The sequence below is a fragment of the Frieseomelitta varia genome, unplaced genomic scaffold (genome assembly GCF_011392965.1).
Source record: "Frieseomelitta varia isolate USP_RPSP 00005682 unplaced genomic scaffold, Fvar_1.2 scaffold_591, whole genome shotgun sequence".
Classification (NCBI taxonomy): Eukaryota; Metazoa; Arthropoda; class Insecta; order Hymenoptera; family Apidae; genus Frieseomelitta; species Frieseomelitta varia.
The window spans coordinates 71,857-91,234 of NW_025110358.1; the positions used below are offsets into that span (position 1 = coordinate 71,857).

The following is a 19,378-nucleotide window of genomic DNA, read 5'->3' on the forward strand; positions in this document are numbered from 1 at the left end:
TGAAGTGAACATCCTATGTATAAAATTTCATTTTTTCCATTTTCTTTTTTTTTTTTTTTTCTTCTTTTTTGTAAGACCTTTAGCCCAACGATCGTTCCCGCCCTCTCTGCGCGTGTTGCACGTTTTCCTCTCTCTCTCGGCTGGACCTTGCTGCCTCGACGAAAACATTCTTTCCCTCTCGTTGTGTTTCACTCGGACAGAACCGTTTATTGCACTGTCGCGACGCGTGCGGCCAAACGTTCTCTATTTAACTGAAGACTGTGGTCGAGGGACGTTCTTTGCCGACAGTTCTTCTCGCTCGTTTGTTGAATTCGGTTTGACAGAACCGAAGATCTGTTTAATCAAAAGTAAAAGGCGACCGGTGGTGGCTACAATAAGAAACTGAAATGAAAGAATAAACTGTTACTGTGTAAGAGACGAAAAAAAAAGGGAAGAGATAGTGCAAGAGAGAGGAGAGAGAGAGAAAGAGACAGAAATCATGATCAAAAGTAAGTGAGACAGAGGGGGATAACAACGTTCTTCTTATGTTTTCGCGTGTCTCGAAAAAATCACGTTGGGTTTCGTACATTGTAAACAGTAACGCGCCGCGAACGACTGATAGATAAATGTTTCTGTCAAACGTGTTGAAAATGCGACCGATCATGCGTCTCGCTTTAAGAGTCGAGCAAATCGTTTAAACAGCGTCATCGGGCTGAATATTTCTATCGAAATTTTCCACTAGACTGACGAAGTGTTTCGATAGGAATCCGCATTGTCGGCACTGTGTAAAGTAGTGCAAAAAATATCGAGGGAGAGAGAGGAAGGAAAAAGATATAGTGCGGTCGGGAAGCTGTGCACGGTCACGAGTTTTTGGGATCGGATCCGTCTGAAGCCATTCAGCACTCCCTGACCGTGAGTTTTCTCGGAAGACTACCCGTGAGAAATGGATGTAGTGTCGAGTGGACTGCTCATGCCAGCGAAGGTCGTGGATATTGCTACTTATCACTCGTCTTTTTATTCTCCGCCACCCACCGAAGCGTAAGTAACACATGTGGTGTTTTACTCTCAGTAATTTGCATGAACGTCTATCTTGATCACGTAATTGATTGCGTTTGTTCTTTTAATGTAACGTCTCTTAGGGTAACTTGGTTAGTAGATAATCGGATTTTTACACATTGGCAGGAAATTTGCACAAAGTTGATTTTTTTATTGTTAGGTTTATTTGAAAACATTTTTTTATTAATCTGTTAGCAACAGTCAGTAAACTTAACTAACAGCTGGTCGTTTGACGACGTATTTCGAATTTTTCGCAATCCATTGCAATGTTATCTGCTTATTTAAATTCTCAACTTTATCTCGCGCAAACTGTCAATGCAACTAGGCACAATATATTCGCCTGGTCTTATCAGAAAGAACGTACTTACATTGCCAATCTTTTAATGCAATAAGCGTTTGAAACATCTCGCAACGAAACAACGGAAGTCTCTGTATCAAAGGATGCAGCTTTATCTCGAGCTAGATTGCTGTTCTACATATGTATGTGTTTGCCCCCTCAATCGTAATTTCAAATAACGTTTACATTTACATTTCATCACGACTATAAAGATTAGCATCGGGGACAATCGAGTGGGAGAAAAAAACGAAAATTCGTAATTAAAGGCAAATTCGAGAATTCTGAAAATTATAAGCTAGAATATAATAACTTAATAAAGTTAGAATATATAATAACTTGATTACTTAAATACGAACGAAGTCTATGTAGAATGTTAAAACGAATGTTGCAACGATTTTAGAAAAGTTTGACTAATCTCAAAATTTTTCGAAATCGAGGAATCGAATATAATTAATTAATTATCGTATATTGTAATTAACTGTAACAACAATTCTTCGCATTTATACATTTTGCGTTCTTTCGAAATAACGCCGTCTCGAATGTCAAATCTTTTTGAGAAATAGCCGAGTTTATTTTGGTATTATTTTTCTCCGAATTCACGCCAGACTTTCCCTCTGGTCGGTTTCTACCGAGCGATTACGAATGCGTTAGAGATGGGAGTTTTTGAAAAGTCACCCATTGGGTTGGAAATGCGGCAGGAAGACAAACGCAAGCGGGGTGGGAGGGGGGCGGGGGGTAGAGGCAGGTCGAAAGGAAAAGCAATGGGCATCCTTGGAACCTCCGACTGCCCTTGCGTTGTTGTCCGGCAGAGATATACCCCGTTTTTAAGCTCGTTTATCGCTTGAAGCCAGAGGGAAAAAGGCCCCGAGCCTCAATAGAAGGAGGTCCAGGGTCTACTTTCGTGGAGATGAGCGCGCGCGCGCGCGCGCGCGCGCAAGTTTACAACCGAGGCGACTCGTTCTCGGTTAAAGGAGATTTAAACCCGGTTCCAGATCAAACTCGTTGCGAATTCTTCTGTCGTTTATTTCGTTTGCCAATGGACGTGTTTGCATCTTCGTCCTTTTAACTGGGCACCGGTATATTAACTATTTTCTAAATTGGCTCAATAGCCAACCCTGACCGTATCTTTCGATACTTGTTCCTTATATTGTTTGCTCCCATGTATCCAAACCAATGTATTTATTAATTCCTGTTATTTAAACTCTTACGATAAAATTTAACTGCACCTTCGTCGTGAAATAATTGACATTGAATTCAGTGTTTGTCTCTCACCAAGTGTGAAGAAAGAGAAATGGAAAAGCTACGAAAGTGAAGGAGTATGTCTGACAGATCAGATTCCAAAACGCGGTAATCGTGTTTCGGGATCTCTCGTCTCGAAGAAGGAAAAGAAAACAAAGGGAAGAGTCGAGGTGGTGAAAAAAAAAGGAGAAATAAGGCACAAAGGCTCGTTGAATTTTGACGAGTTCGCACTTGGGCGCGATCTCGGGGGAAAGGAAGAGTCACGTCGAAGGCGATGAAACGCACAAGCTGTACGATAGAATGACGCATCTCGAGATGCGAGACGCACGTGATTATTATACTTCGCCATGATCCGCTGCGCGCGCCGCTTGTTGATGAAGTGGGGGAGGAATACAGATTCGTATGCACGTGTTCCTGATGAGAAGGATGCACAGTTCGGATCAGCGGGAGATTGGCCAAAGAGACGAAACCCACGTGTCGGTTCCGTAGGAGATAAACCAAACGTTTTTCAGCTCATTCGTCCGGAAAAACCGACTTGGATACGTTTTGCGGAAATTCATCCTGTGATGTTAGACATTCTCTCTCTGGAGGCAGGATGCTACTTGCATAGGCGTAATAGGACAGGAAACACGTGATTGGGTTTCTTAGCAGTGCCTTGAATTTATGAAGGAAAGTATTTACAGCAGTTAGGATATATACGTGTTGGTCAGTAAACAGAGTCGAAAAGATATAATTGTGTTGGTGGGTATATTGAAAATTACCGTGACAAATTTGAACAGATAACGATATAGATTCTTTTTAATAGCTTCTTTTCGCTTCCATCGCGTGTGGTTGATAATTTCCGCCGACGCGTGAGGTTACTCCTTGATGCAATCAGAGTGCATAGTAAATTTAGAAGCGAACGATTCCCGCGGATTGCTCTAATTTTAGACGAGGCGCGAACGCGGGCTTCCCAGCAACGAATTCCTAGAACTCATGCGACAACGTAAGGGTAATCTTGTATGTATGTATATGCATAAAATCTCCGCCGGTGGTCATTTAAATTCGTAACAGAGAGAGAGAGAGAGAGGAATGTTCTTGTAGACGACAATTAAATAACCGTTTAGGCAGCTGCCGCTTCTTTTTAAAGCCGTCGGACGGACAATATTGTAAAGCAACGACACGAGAAGTGTAACGAGAAAAAGATAGAAGACAATGAAAGAGGGGGGGAAAAAAAGGGAGAAAGAGATCTGGAAAGATGTCAAGTAACAAATTTCTCGAAGGGATTCCAGTTCTTCCGACGGGATTCCGCGGCCTGGGCCCCTTGAGGAAGTCTTCCCAAAAGAGAAGGAACGACTTCTCTCTTCCTCTCTCTCTCTCTCTCTATGCCTGTCTGTCTCTCTGACTGCTTATACCCCGTCCTCCTCTTCTCGTTCGTATCATTATTTCCGATGTTGGGTTCGGTATGCTCGCTCAAGGGTCGACGTCGCCGTCGATCGTCGGAAGGGTATATACACACAAGAGCAAGCCTGATTTCCAGCATCTGCTCCAGTCAAGAAAGACCACAGTCTGGAACGACTTTAGCCTAGCAAAGGCTTTTACATGCGCGCCTTCTCGTCTGGCGACGCGACGCCTTCTTATATTCTATTGAGCCTCTTCCAAAAGCACCAGAGCATATGTTCTCGAATTGTTCTCAACCGGGGGACGGCCAAATGATAGACTGACGCTGGCCTTTCGCTCGAACCGGTGATGAATTCTAATGATTCTCCTCTTGCCTTCGAATACGTTCTCTCTAATCGTCGTGGCTGTCGTTTTATTTCGATATTCTCTTTTTTCGTCAGTGTCTTTGTTTATCTTTCTAGGTTCGACGACACACTTTATCGCGCGGTCTAGGTCTACATTCTCGGCCTCTGACTGAATTGAAAACGTTTCTACGAAGTCAAGACCATCATTTCTGTAACTACGTTTTGAACGAAATACGCAAAACTTTATAATTTCGGGTTATGTCTGTTATCTATCGTGAACTTTCGACGATGTGTTGAAAATGATTTGTTATTCAGTTCTTCCCAGTTGATGTAACGTCGATCGGTAAAATCAAGTTCGAACTCGAGATCTCGCTGTGGTTCAGTTCTTTTGTGCGTATCGATCCTCCGACTTTCGATACAGTGGCGTAGAACCGGGGTCGAGATAGAATCTGGATTCGCTCTCGGGGCCCACCTAATCAGCCGGCATATTAGCAAGGTGCGCGCGGATCAACCATAAGGCTCCACCGCGATGGTACAACTTCGATTCCCACGGTGGAATTAAAGATTCACGAGGAGAAAATACCCATCGCACTTGTCATGGGAACGAGCACCGGGTGGTTCGTCGCTCGATTTACAATTGGTTGCCATACGCGGGGTAAGGCGTGGTGGTGCACAACGCGCGCAACTTCGAGAGACGACGAGGGGGATGAAGCTCGCTATCGAGGGGATTTCCCCCTTTCCTCTCTTTCTCTCTCTCTCTCTCTCTCTTACATTTTTTCTACTTTTTTCTTCTCTTTCTTTTTTTTTTTTAATGCCAACACAGGCCGTAGGGGCGCGGGGAATTTCTCTTGCCTACCTTGCTATATGGCGCACGCTTTTGAACGAGAAGTGACATATGTGCATGCAGGGTTAGGTTAGTCGGTCATATCCCGAGTATAGTAGGCTGTCAGAGAGATAGTCGTATTGTTAATTATGGGTGTGCTGAAACTCGTCAAACTGTTCTTTTGATTGAAACGGATGCCATACATTTTTAAATATTGTCAATTGAGAATTCTTGCACCTCTGGGAACTCGAAATTCCTTAGGCCTCTTGCGCTGGCAACTGATTGCGGACCATAACGAGCGACCAAACCGTACAAAATAATTCGACTTGTTTTTGAATTTATCGGTATATCACTGGATAGAAATTACTAATAAGTAAATAAATTTATCATTTGTTTTGCCTGGGTTGTATTTCAATATACTTGAAACTGAGAAAACATTGCAATTTTGGGCCAAATACTCTCGACGTGCGTGGCACGTCATTTTAGCGCAAGAGGTTATAACTTGCGCTGGCAACTGATTGCGGACCATAACGAGCGACCAAACCGTACAAAATAATTCGATTTCTTTTTGAATTTATCGGTATATCACTGGATAGAAATTACTAATAAGTGATAAATTTATCATTCATGTTGCCTGGGTTATATTTCAATATACTGGAAACTGAGAAAATATTGCAATTTTGGGGCCAAACATTCTCGACGTGCGTGGCACGTCATTTCAGCGCAAGAGGTTATAACTTGCGCTGGCAACTGATTGCGGACCATAACGAGTGACCAAACCGTACAAAATAATTCGACTTGTTTTTGAATTTATCGGTATATCACTGGATAGAAATTACTAATAAGTAAATAAATTTATCATTTGTTTTGCCTGGGTTGTATTTCAATATACTTGAAACTGAGAAAACATTGCAATTTTGGGCCAAATACTCTCGACGTGCGTGGCACGTCATTTTAGCGCAAGAGGTTATAACTTGCGCTGGCAACTGATTGCGGACCATAACGAGTGACCAAACCGTATAAAATAATTCGACTTCTTTTTGAATTTATCGGTATATCACTGGATAGAAATTACTAATAAGTGATAAATTTATCATTTATGTTGCCTGGGTTATATTTCAATATACTGGAAACTGAGAAAATATTGCAATTTTGGGGCCAAACATTCTCGACGTGCGTGGCACGTCATTTCAGCGCAAGAGGTTATAACTTGCGCTGGCAACTGATTGCGGACCATAACCAGTGACCAAACCGTACAAAATAATTCGACTTGTTTTTGAATTTATTGTTATATCACTGGATAGAAATTACTAATAAGTAAATAAATTTATCATTTGTTTCGCCTGGGTTATATTTCAATATACTTAAAACTGAGAAAACATTGCAATTTTGGGCCAAATATCCTCGACGTGCGTGGCACCAAGAGGTTCAAGTTCCTTGCGAAGAGTCAAAGTTTTCTAATTTTCGTTTAATTACCGATCTAATCGGAACGTCCGAGAGTCAGTGCGATTATTCGAAAAAAAGAAAACTTGCATCGAATGCAGAAAACGCCAGAAAAATCCGTGTGCTTGTTTGACAATTCTGTTGCAGGGAAAGTCATCGACGAGTTCGGGACACGTGTATCTTCGTATACACGTGCATCCACGTTCATGCGTCATAGGAGCGGGTGCGCATGCTCGTGAGGCGTTCTATTGGGGGGGAAGTTTGGCAGTGCGAGGGCATCAAGGCAGGTGGTAGCCAGATGTCTCTCGCAAGGACTTCTACCCTGATGTCGTTGCCTGCTCGTTTGCTCTTACATATGTACACGAATATTTACGTGAGTATGGGTTAGGCATATACCCCTATCCATATACATACCCTTGTGCTTGCACGGGAAACGTGTCAGAACTGGCAGACGAATGTACCTACATACAACTATCTATTTCCGTTTTTACGGAACGGATCGTCGTATCAGACATTTGAGAGAAAATTCGACAACGTTTCACGCCGGTCTAAGTAGGGCCGAATAAGTTTTATCTCCTTACGATGGAATTTTTATTTACAGGATTAGAAATCATTCGCACGCATAAGCAGGCTATTTCGGTTATGAATTAGCTGTCTTTGTTACTCCTTCTGGCGAGCGCAAGGTGGCAGGTCGAGTGTTATGTGCGAGTGTCGAGCGTCGTTAATCCGTACTTTCAAAACGTGTTGCCAAGTAGTATAGACTATCGTGGTGTCGGTCGCCAGTAGAAACAGAAACGTAAATTCGTACAATTTCTCAGCCGCTTTCTAATTTGCCAGCTATGTCGCAAAATTTGATGTATTTAGTCGAACCTGAAGCAAACTTCTCGATCGCCTCGTCTTTATCTTGACGAACGATACGAGCTTCCTTGGTTTTCATTTTTTTTTTTTTTTTTTTTTATCGGCTGTTCTGTCGGTATTTCTTTGACCACTCTGCGGAGGAATGAAGATTCCGAAACATGTTGACCTTGAATCTTACCTCGTCTTTCTCTTCCTTCTCGCTTGTGTTCGCCCTCATTCGATCTTTTCTCGTCTTATCACCTTGATTCTCTAGGATGGATCTCCCCGATGCCATCGGATAACCGCAAGTCGCTGCCGACATCGCGGTGAACTAAAAACTTACAGTATCCCCAATTACACGAATATTTTCTGAAGAAAATTTCTTTAGAAATCCTCCGTAGCATTTATAGTTAGTTACGTAACGATCAACATCTCACAACTTAGTATCTAACGTTTCAATATCAATATTGTATCAACAATCGACGAAATTGAATTACTCGTAATTTAACATGTTTTTCTATTCTGTTGAATTTCTGGCGAATAAATTCGTAATTTAACAAATGTAAGATTAAGTTCTCTTAATCTGTTTTCAATTCATAATATGTTAATATTATGCAGATCGAAGAAGGAAACGACGACGGCGGTGAACCTATAAAAGTAGAATAATTCCTGAGACAGGCATAGAGTCACCTGCCTCGTTGATGATAATAGAGCTAATAAGACGTCTACTTGGAAATTCCTCATATTTTATCAGGGCGTTCCCTTTCATCAGTGGGCTCTCGCGGCACGAGATGCTTTTTAAACGCACAAATTGAGGAACGCGCGCGACTGCATCGTGCGCGCGCTCGTCGGCTTGGTTGTAGCGAGGGGGTGGGTCGTGGGGGTAGCAGCTGACGGCCAGAGACCAATGAATCCCTTGCACCTGGTCCCCTAACTCTGGAAAATCGATGACAGAATCAATTGTGTTGGCTACCGCCGTCGCACGCGACCAAATGGAATCCCAGACGATAACAGATTGCATTGACCCGTTACTCTTGACCCGTTCCCGTTATCCAGAACTACGCTTTCTTTTAGATAGCACTTCGAATCTATCCGCCTGACGGATGTCTTCCGGTACGTTCATTACGGATCAAATAATTTAACAGTGTCTGAAAGTTTATCTTCAGTTTATGTAATGGATTAGAACACATTTGGTATAAGAAAGATTATTAGATAGTGGACAACATTAGATGTAGAGAAAATTGCACGTTTTCAAGAGGAAATGTTCATAGTTGAGAAAGAGAAGTTCCTAAAATAATAAGTATAAACGCTCTTCGAAATGGGATTTTAGACATCTAATTATATTCGTTAATTTATGATAAATTAATTGAATGAGATGGAATATCGCGTTAACACCTTTAACGGCTTAAGGCTGAAAAAACGTAGCCGTCTGTGTTGACGTTATGTAATCCTGCACGGTGGAAGGAGATATGTAATCTTGTCTGGGAGAGAAAGATCATCTGAGATTAAGTTCTCTTGCTACAGGCTAATGGCACGGATGGCTATGGTGTATCTAATATCATCAGAGGATAACTCGACTCCAGTCTTTGATAGAATATAGCAACGTGAAAATGAAGCAAGATATTTTATCCTATATAATATATTATATTATCCTATATAATCTAATATATATTATATTATCCTATATAATATATGATACGTGACATATTACTCTAAATTTAGGTACACGTGAGTCGAACACAGAATAATTAAATTCAAACGATCATTTCATGCTGTACACTTGTGTGTAACATTTCTATTCAAGAGAGAACATGTTCTCACGTACAGTTGACAATAGTAGTCACCTTCACTGTCGAGAGGATCATTATGATAAAAAATTCTATTCATAAATATCTTCCAAAAGTGTAAATGAAGTAGAATTGTCAATCTATTAGGAAGACTTTCTCCTTAAATTTCTCCAACGTTGAAACGGAATTGGTGATGTCTTTTGGAGGCACTATAATAACTCGGACGTTGACCTCTTCAGTTTGGTACAGCCCTTCGTTATCGCTGTAGTGGGCCCGTCATCCTCCAAACGAATCTACAGTTTCTTCCTTTCTTACTTTTCATTCTTTTTTTCCCCAAATTTATTTCTCTCTTTCTATCGACACGTTTCCCATTGGGAGTGAAGGCCGTGTGCGATATGATCTTGAAAGGATACGTCCAAACGAGGCAAAAAAGCGGTACGAGTCTGCCGTCTGGTTTCTCCGACAAACCATAGGACACACAGGCAGCCAGTGGACATTACTTGGGAAAGAACAGCGGCTGGTACGCGCAATGACCTTATTGTTGCGTGACGAGCAACAGGCGGACGGAAGGAAGGAAGGAAGGAAAGAAGGAAGGTGAGAGAAAGAAAGAAAGAAAGAAAGAAAGAAAAAGGAAGATTGCTAGCCTTAGGGTTGCTTGTTGCAAACGATGGGGTAGAAGAAGGAAGGGAACGAGAATATGGTAGACAAACGCGCAAGGAAGTGGTCGAAACGAGGGGAAAGTTCGGAACTTCGGCAGATGTCCGTAGTCGCGTTGTGCGTGGTCACGATGGGTTCTTTTTTTCATTCCCTTTCTCACGAGACGCTCGATTTTCATCGTAAAACTCGTAAATTCGAAGGGGAGGGGAAAATAAACGTGTAATCGCGTATCCACGATGTAACATCGTTTTGGTGAATAGCTTCGTTAAACCCTCTTCCCGTCGCGTTCTGTCGGGGCGATAGGTATTTATTATCCGGAATTCACCAAGATTTACCTGGCCGTTTTTGGCAACACCAGTGTTTCTTTGACGAACCGACCGATGTAACAAGAGATACAGTTCCCGTTATAAACACGGCTCGATGTAAATATAAAGTACAGAGCGAAATATAAAATATGGGGTGTGAATAATTTAAAAATCTATCGAGTCCTTAAGTATTGAACATTATTTTTTTTCTCCTTTTCTCGAGTAATTTCGTGAATCTTAATGGTCAGAGACAGTTGTTTGAGAGATTCAATCTCACGCTGTATATCGATGTGCTATATATCGAAATCATTAGAAATAAAAAATGCATGGTGCTACAATTGAAATAAGATATGTTTATAAGAAATTTTTATAGGCTGTTAACCGAATGAGCAAATTCGATTTGCGTGAATGAATTTTTGCGATTATTAGAAAGTCAACTGTGTGAAAGCTACAAATCTCGATCGAGATTTCAAAGTCGTCGAATTTCATTAGAATAATCGTCATTGAAGTCGCACAGAGAGCTCAAGTCATACAGCGTCCTACAAAGTCCTAGACAAAGGGGGGACAGCTGTGGCACAGCACCTGCTTATGTCGCCGCCTTTCAAGTAAAACGCTAGGTGCGAGAACTTGTTCATTCATTTCGCCTCGCGACTAGCATACGCTTTCTTGCTGCCGAGGTTGAACCAGCCGATTGGAAATTTCGACCGGACGTCCTCGACCTCTAACAGTAGTTTCGCATGCCGATTTGGGGGAGGGAAGAGGGCTTAGCAACCGATACAGTCAATTCGTTTAGCGATTCATCTAAAACAACTAATGGAAGGAGAAATAGGTTTGTGCTCTCAACTTGTTCGAGCTTTTAGAACCATGTACAAAACATATTGTTACTATGTGCATTAGAATGGTGTATGTTACTATATGCATTACTATATGCATTAGAATTTATTTATTAATTTATTTATTAAAAGAAATAATTTACTTAGAGCTTTTAGAACCATGTACAAAACATGTTGTTACTATGTGCATTAGAATGGTGTATGTTACTATATGCATTACTATATGCATTAGAATTTATTTATTAATTTATTTATTAAAAGAAATAATTTACTTAGAGCTTTTAGAACCATGTACAAAACATGTTGTTACTATGTGCATTAGAATGGTGTATGTTACTATATGCATTAGAATTTATTTATTAATTTATTTATTAAAATTCGTTCATAAACTAAGATAGAGGATATTCAGTTTATCTTGTCAAAACAATTTAGAACCTCTTGCGTAATTGAGTTAGTGAAATTTTGAAAATTACAACTGATTGTAGCATTCAAGTGTCTATGATTTATGCTCTATTCTTGGCATTTGTCAATTCACAATTTGGTAAATTAATTGTGCAATTAATTTTGTGCATTTTTTTTTTTTTTTGTACCGTAATTTGAACGCCCTGTAGAAGTTTCGACGGTTGAGTCAGGAAACTACAATTATCTTTTTGGCCGAACAGGAAGCGAGAAGCACCGAGGTGAGAGGATAGGAAGATATAAAATCCAACGTGATCCGGTAGCCCCGTGTTATACTTCCCTTTCCTGTGTCACCACTTATTTTCATCTTTCTTTCTTCGCGCCCTGTCGTCTCCCATGTTCCTTTCGAATTTCTCTCTCTCTCTCTCTTTGTCTCTCTGTTTCCTCTTTACTCTACATGTAGAATTACCGTCCTAAATTGATTAATGAATGTGCCGCTCGAGCCGTTTCGCTTGTCCCCTTGTTTCCGAGCGAGTGTCACATGTTAGGTAAAATCGTGACGATTTTATCGGTTGCTCCTCACGTGCCTTCCTTTCCTTTATCGCTCCCGTATCTTTTTTCAAGCTTCCGCCATTTACACTTATCTTTGATTGCTTTGTCTATCAATTTTTCTTCTTTCCTTTTTTTTTTTCTCTCTGCCAAAATTTCGCGTTTGGACTGCACAAATAGAAATAAGAAAACAATCAATCGGAAGGTTCTTTTTCCAGAATTATGTTAGCACAGTAGTTTAATACCATAAAATTTCAAGCGTTTATTAGTTTCGTCACTGTGTTACATATGTATTGCCTCGTTCGATTGCTTCGACGATTCAAATCAACTTGACGATATCTCGTCCCACATTATTCTTCGAAATTGTCACCAATAAAACGTTAAATACTATTTCGGTGTTAATATTAAATATTCATGACATTCTTACAATTTTTTAGCGGCGAAGGTGAAAGAGTTGAAGTTACAGCGCTGTTTCTTTTTATCTGCTTTGTATCTTCTCCCGATTATCGCGTCTTGATTTGCTACATACATTCATATATATATATATATATATATATATATAGTGTATGTATACATATTTTCGTGAATCGTGAGAATATCGAAGGAAGTCCTGCGTTCTGCCACGTGCCTCGGGATTTAAACTCAAGGATACCCGCAACCGTTAGAACTTCCACGAAGGCAAAAGCCTTTACATAACACGAGCGAGGGAAAAGAAAAAAAGGAGGACGGGAATACCGATCGTTTTCGAACGTGTATTTGCGATTCCCAGCGTTGCTTCTATCCTTTTTTTTTTTTTTTTGACGTGTTACGTCTAACTAGATAAAGAATTCGCCGCGAAAGCTGAATGAAGTTGAACGTAGAAAAATATATAGTGTATTTTAGCTGTCTCTTCCTTTCGCTCATTCCATCTTGCCATCAATTTATCGTTCATTCTCTTCTCGAAGAATTACTCGCCGATGACATAAATTCATTTTGAACGACGAAACGAATAGCACGATGATCATTGGCTTTTCGATATGTTTAACTCGTCGAAGTATTTTAATAATTGTTCAGAAACATTTCACGTGCTTGTGAACGTGTTGGATCGCGCGCACGTGGCTCGCGCCAGCTCCTCCATTTTTATTTTCAAGTCTGAAGGAAGCACGGTCGAGAATACTTGGACAAATATTCCGACATTCTCCGTACATTCTGCGACACTGTACATTTCTCAGACATTCGTTTGGAAAGTGAAAACGACACGCGTAAATGCTTCTCTTTATAGAAATTCTGTTCCTTTCGAAAAAGAAGTTGTTCATTTGTTTCGTGTCATTGCAATTGCAACTGGGCGTGCACGCTAGAAATAAATATTTTATACATATATTTAAATTAAATTTAAATTAAATTAAGTTAAATTAAATTAAATTAAGTTAAATTTGAATTAAATTAAATTAAATTTAAATTAAAAAGTTAAATTTTACACATATATTTAATGTTGATTATGTTTATCCAAAAAAAGTTGTGCCAATTTAGATATGATCGGTACCAGATTGAATATTTAACAAATTCTCATGGAAGTTGAGGAGAGATTAGACACTCTGGCTTGTCCAGAAAATCCTAGAGATTGAAATTCATCACCCTGTATCAATGAATTCTTTCAATTAATTTTCTATTTCTTTTTATAGCAAATAGTATTATATATGATCAATTCATTGTTCCAGTTTTGAGAATGTATTTTTGTACAGAAACACACAATTATAAACTAATATATATATAGCTACATGACCCTTTATGATTTACAATAATGCAACCTTGACAAAAGTCATGCCTTTAGAAAAAGATTTTCTATCCAAAAAAAAAAAAAAAAAAAAAGAAAAAGGTAAAACGACTACTCCATCAACCCTGTCACGTGTAAATCGTGCGACAAATCACCGTCATAATATATTATTTGCATAGTTTCACGAATTTCTCAACGTTCACTTTTTTTCCCCCAGCGATATGTCCTGTATGCAGAAAACATTTCACCTGAACGGCACTCCCCTTTCGATTCCTGGCATTCCCTCGCGACTGAGAACGATTCATAACGTATTCCCGACTTGTCCACGGCCGGGAACGTAAACATACGTGCACCTGCAGGAAAAGTTCAGTGTATTCGGGCAGCGAAGAAGATTGCATTGCTAGACTCTGCCAATTAAAAGCTCAATTACAGGGTGTGTATCAGTTTGCGTTTTACACTAGTTTCTCTCGCCGGTGTAAAAACAGCTGCAAAGATGAAAACACGCATTCGCTGTAGTATGTGTGTAACTATGCGTGTGTGTGTGCGTGTGTGTTCCATGATACTGGTTATTCATGACTACCGAAGAAAAAAAAGATGAAATTTCGTTTGTTAGAAATGAAAAGAACTTTTATCTATAAAGGATTTTGTTAGTCGGATTTCATGGATGGCAAGAGGAGAAAGAGAGTCATGAGATCATTCAACTCGTTGAAGACCATTGTCGCGTTATTACTGAATTTCCAATTTTTTCAAAAAGTATAAATATAACTCTCTGTCTTTTTACGCTTCTAAGGGTTCTTTTTTTTTATCCTAGTACTCGCCCCCCTTTCTCTCTCTCTCTCTTTCTCTCTCTTGCCATCAAGCAGCTGCGTGTACCGAGAGAGGAAAGTGGCTCTGTGATGCATGCACGTATACGTACCATACATACATATATGTATCTGGCAATGAAGTATAATGGGAGGTTATGGAACGATATCGCATGTAGGATGCCGCAAGTATACGCGACATACAAACATATGCGAAACACAGATGGCTGGTGTACCTTATCGTTGTCATTATTTTCCGCCCCTGAGGATACAGAAGTTAGCCACCTCCGATGCTGTGTTGATTTTTAATGACTGACTGAAACCGAAAGATTATTAACAAATAAGAGCGAAATGAACAGCAAGTGATAAACGACACTAAAAAGAAAGGGACAGTAGTAAAAATTACCAGTAGAGATCTGGAGGAATCAATCGAAATTGGCTACTTAAGGATTCAAGAGTAACCGGCAATTTCCGGCGTTGGAATCTCCTGTTTTTTTAACGTATCGCTGTAGTAGAGAGTAATTTTTTTTCGTCGTTGTATCCAAATATCAATTATCGAGTTTGGTACATTGTAATTCAATTTCTTGTCTAATCTGGAAATTCGATGCTGTCAGTATCATGAGAGAAAAAGTTGAATTACCAGTTTATTAATTAATTTCGATTGGTGGTTTCTGACTCGTCTAGTATTATAAGATATTATAAATATTATAAATATAGATATTATATAAATATAAATATTATAAGATATTATAAATATTATAAATATTATAAATATAAGTATTATAAGATATTATAAATATAAATATAGATATTATATAAATATAAATATTATAAGATATTATAAATATTATAAATATTATAAATATAAGTATTATAAGATATTATAAATATAAATATAGATATTATATAAATATAAATATTATAAGATATTATAAATATTATAAATATTATAAATATAAGTATTATAAGATATTATAAATATTATAAATATAGATATTATATAAATATAAATATTATAATACACATATTATAATACAAATATTATAAATATAAATATTATAAGTATAAATATTATAATATAAATATTATTATTTAAAATATTATAAAATATTACAAAATGATGTTTTAGTACTACTACCAACGAATGATAGAGACTATGTTTTCAAGAACATAGACTGAATTCATCATGTATAATTAATGTTAAACTAAAGATTGAAAACAGCTGTAATTATTAATTTATTATATTACTTACGACTTTCCATTTTAATATATTATAATTTCATATATGTAAATAACCAATCTCTCAAACTGTAGTGGTTCGTAGTTTAAACTTTCTTTCGGAAAATTCTCAACTCCTTCAAAACACACAAAATTTGGTGATTCCAAATTTTTACTCATACATGGCAGTGTCGTTCTGTTTGAATGTATTGTGTTATATATATATACGTATATATATTATGTATTACTGTATTACTTTATTTTCTGCATAAAACTGCTTCAAAATAATTGTGCCCGAGACAATGTCCAACAATTCGGTATGGTATAATGAACTTTCGGTGCAGCGGCGTCTTTGCATCGTGCTCCAATGGAATGATGGGGTTAAATGAACGCCGTTTGGCAAAGGCTGACACGATATTATCAGCGGAAACGCGGTCGTGGCCTGCCTGAAACAGTAAACGTAACAAGCGTGTTCGGACCGTTGCGTTTGATTTCTCTATGTGGAGGAGTATACAAGCGCAACCTTACGTATAATATATAGAGTACGTGTGTGTACTTCATCTCGAACTGACCAGTTATCGTCCTCAAATTACGTCACCCTACAAACATAGGCTTCTACAGTAGGTGGAATGTAAATAGATACGTTAGTATAACGCGCAGCGAACTGTGTTGGCTAATTACACTTGAATAGGAATTTTGTCGCGAATGTGACACCTCTTTACTTTTGCTCTCTTTCTGGTATTTGTGCTCTCTGAAAAAGTTAAACGAAGAATTAAACGAACAAAATGAAAATTATCAAGGTGTTAAAAAAATATTCGAGATGAAATTTTTATCTTAATGATTTTTTTTTTGAAGAGAAGTCCAAAGTTGAAAATTAGAAGTTTTGGTCGACGAGTTATTAGAGATGATACCTTGTCCGATACTCCGCCATCGATAATTTACATTCACCTTGGCATCGACCTCTTAATCGTGGAAAATATCTAAAAGCGCAAAAAATATTTATGCAAATTAGTACAGGATAAATAGTACAGTATAAGTTACTAATATATAATAAATAGTACAGGATAAATAAGACAAATAGTATAGTATAAGTTACTAGTGTATAATAAATAGTACAGGATAAATAATAAGAAAAATTGTACAGTATAAGTTACTGATATATAGTAAATAGGATAAATAATAAGAAAAATAGTACAGTATAAGTTACTAGTATATAATAAATAGTACAGGATAAACAATAAGAGAACAAAATAGAATAAAATTAAGTAACCGAGTGGAAAATTCCTTTTTTTTTATTTTTTTATTTTTTATTAAAGATTACCAAGAAGTCTACCATAAAAGAAAAAAAATTCGGGAATAGTAATAAAAAGAGGAGAAGGGGTGAGAATGAATGACGATCATTTGTGGAGGAAATAGACAGGAAATCCTCGAAGATGATGAAAGAACAAACCATTTTGCAACCGCAAAAACTGACACTGGCCAGACTGTGGTCAAGATTGCCTCTTGGTCGGCGGTTTTGGGCAAGGGTGAAGAACAAAGGGGTGGCGAGTACGCGATAGTTCCTTTGACAAAGAAGAGGAAGAAACGCGCGCAGGATGGATGGTCAGCCATCCGTGATTTCCCGTCTTTGCCTCTAAACCGACCAAAAAAAAAAAAAAAAGAAAAAAAATGGCTATATCCGTTACACGTTCGCACGTTCGATCTTCTTGCGATTTTTTTCATCTCTTCGGATTGAACTGCACCACAAAAGAAGAGATTTTGCGCGGCGTCAGCGTGAGAATTTTTGTCGAAGAAAATTAATAAAAATGCTGTGCATCATTTGTAATGTAATTGTCAATTCTCAAATAGTTTTGTAAAAAAACGATCGATTGAAAATAAATTGTCTCGTCTCAAGCAAAATTTGCCTGCAACGTATTGTCACCACTTTTAATCAATTGGAATTTTATCATTCTGGGTTATATTATTTTTCTTAAAGTGTAAAACGCCATAGCTCAATCAATACTATACTCAACCGCGAATCTCACGTTCGTAGCTTCCAGTAAAGTGACTGATGGACAATGTTCCCTTTATACTTTTTTTTTAGGTCGCGATCTGGATACGATTCTAGTAGCGGCGGAGAATCTGACAATGAGTACAATGCCATTGCCTGTCATGGAGCCAACAATCACTCTCAGAATCCGGCCACGGCGAACGCAAGTAATCCCGGGCAGGGAAAACACATAAACAAAGGAAGGTGGACCAAAGAGGAGGTAAACGATATCGGTCAACACAACAGTTTGACTCGTTTGTTCGAGTCCGAGATTTTTACACGTGTAATACCGAAATTTTATAAAACTGTCTGCAAGAATTGAACATTGCCAAAGTTGCCGGACTTCATTGGCCATCAAGTAAGAATAATGTTCGAAAATTCTAGATCATCTTTCCTTCCTCTGGAACACGCCGTTCAATAGTTGAGAAAATGCACACGTGATCGCGTCATCATACTGTGACTTTAATCGGATGTAACGCGAAAGGGGAGGGATACAATGAAACTCGAAAAGAGGCCCACCCTTCGTACCTTCTACAACGAGTTACGTCCGCGGGCAGATGCCCCTCGACCACCCCATAGTAATATACGCGGTGGCTATTGAGCATGGGGAACGCCGTATGGTTTCCCGTGGGAAACATCACGCAGATCTATCGATCTCGTGCATTTGTTACATGACCTTTTTCCATTCTCTTTCTCTCTCTCTCTTCCTCTCTTGTTTTCTTCTTTTCTAATCCAATGTAATTGCGAAGTGAACATTCCATGTTACTCATTTTAAAATTTAGGATATCTTAGCGCGTCTTGTTTCTAGATTTACACGGGATAAAGTGGAATACTTGATTCGATAAAGCCACTTCTACGTAAAGCTCTTTCAATTATAACTTCGTCCATGTGTTGTGAAAATAAATGTTAGATAGCAATAGAAAATGTTTTTCTCTTTTCACTTCTGGCTTACGTTTTTTTCTACATGAAAAATATGTGACAAGTAGACTTGCAAGAAAGTTAAAAAAAATTTTTAACAAAGAAAAATTCTAAAATTACGTTTCCACCCTTAATTTTTCTCAAATGTTCAAGTCAGATACGTACTTATTGCAGGCGACGAATTATTAATACAAACATATAGTCTCGTCGATTAATCGTCAATGAGCTTCTCCTGTTTTTCCTGTTTCTTTGAAACGAGGTAACGCTTATCAAAGTATCTTGGATTGCTGTTGTGTAGAGCTCTAAGCGATCACCTTATTTCTGCATCATATTTTCCCTGTCTGTCTGTATGTAAATCGTGTGTTTCCGTTTGAATGGGGTTTCAGGACGCTTTGTTGAAGCAGTTAGTAAGCAACGCTGAACAACTTGGGACCGGACTTCGATGGGACGCTATAGCCAGCCATTTCCCAGACAGAAGTGACGTTCAGTGCCAGCAGAGATGGGCAAAGGTCGTGAATCCGGAATTGGTCAAAGGACCATGGACGAAAGAGGTAAATCAATGAAACCAAATTCTTATTCACTGCTCTTTTGTAAAGAGATAGATTTACAAATTTTTATCCTGCATTGTCTTAAGTAAACGCTGAAAAATCTCCGATTTTTATCTGTACATAAATCCTAGTGTAGAATTC

The 19,378-nt window shown here is 38.5% G+C and overlaps 1 protein-coding gene and 2 long non-coding RNA genes across 5 annotated transcripts in view; 1 reads left to right on the forward strand and 2 right to left on the reverse strand.

Moving 5' to 3' along the window:
- The window catches only part of LOC122534414 (myb protein), a 39,617-nt gene that overhangs the window by 12,602 nt on the left and 7,637 nt on the right, over window positions 1-19,378 (forward strand). Inside the window, exons 1-3 of one of the 3 annotated variants that reach the window (XM_043665036.1) lie at window positions 41-1,017; window positions 17,826-17,991; window positions 19,076-19,240. In XM_043665036.1, coding sequence (XP_043520971.1) covers window positions 923-1,017; window positions 17,826-17,991; window positions 19,076-19,240 — 426 coding nt within the window. In that variant the 5' untranslated portion in view covers window positions 41-922. Of the gene's footprint in view, window positions 1-40; window positions 1,018-9,594; window positions 9,820-17,825; window positions 17,992-19,075; window positions 19,241-19,378 lie in introns of those variants that run through there. The other 2 variants (XM_043665037.1, XM_043665038.1) reach the window with 2 other exon arrangements.
- LOC122534419 lies at window positions 11,340-14,288 on the reverse strand. Its single transcript, XR_006307894.1, has 4 exons — window positions 14,152-14,288; window positions 13,970-14,074; window positions 13,426-13,583; window positions 11,340-13,301 (listed from the first exon to the last, which is right to left on the reverse strand). It is a non-coding gene; the product is annotated as an uncharacterized LOC122534419 (long non-coding RNA).
- On the reverse strand, window positions 14,505-16,526 carry LOC122534420. Its single transcript, XR_006307895.1, has 6 exons — window positions 16,424-16,526; window positions 16,271-16,341; window positions 15,999-16,188; window positions 15,777-15,938; window positions 14,931-15,117; window positions 14,505-14,840 (listed from the first exon to the last, which is right to left on the reverse strand). It is a non-coding gene; the product is annotated as an uncharacterized LOC122534420 (long non-coding RNA).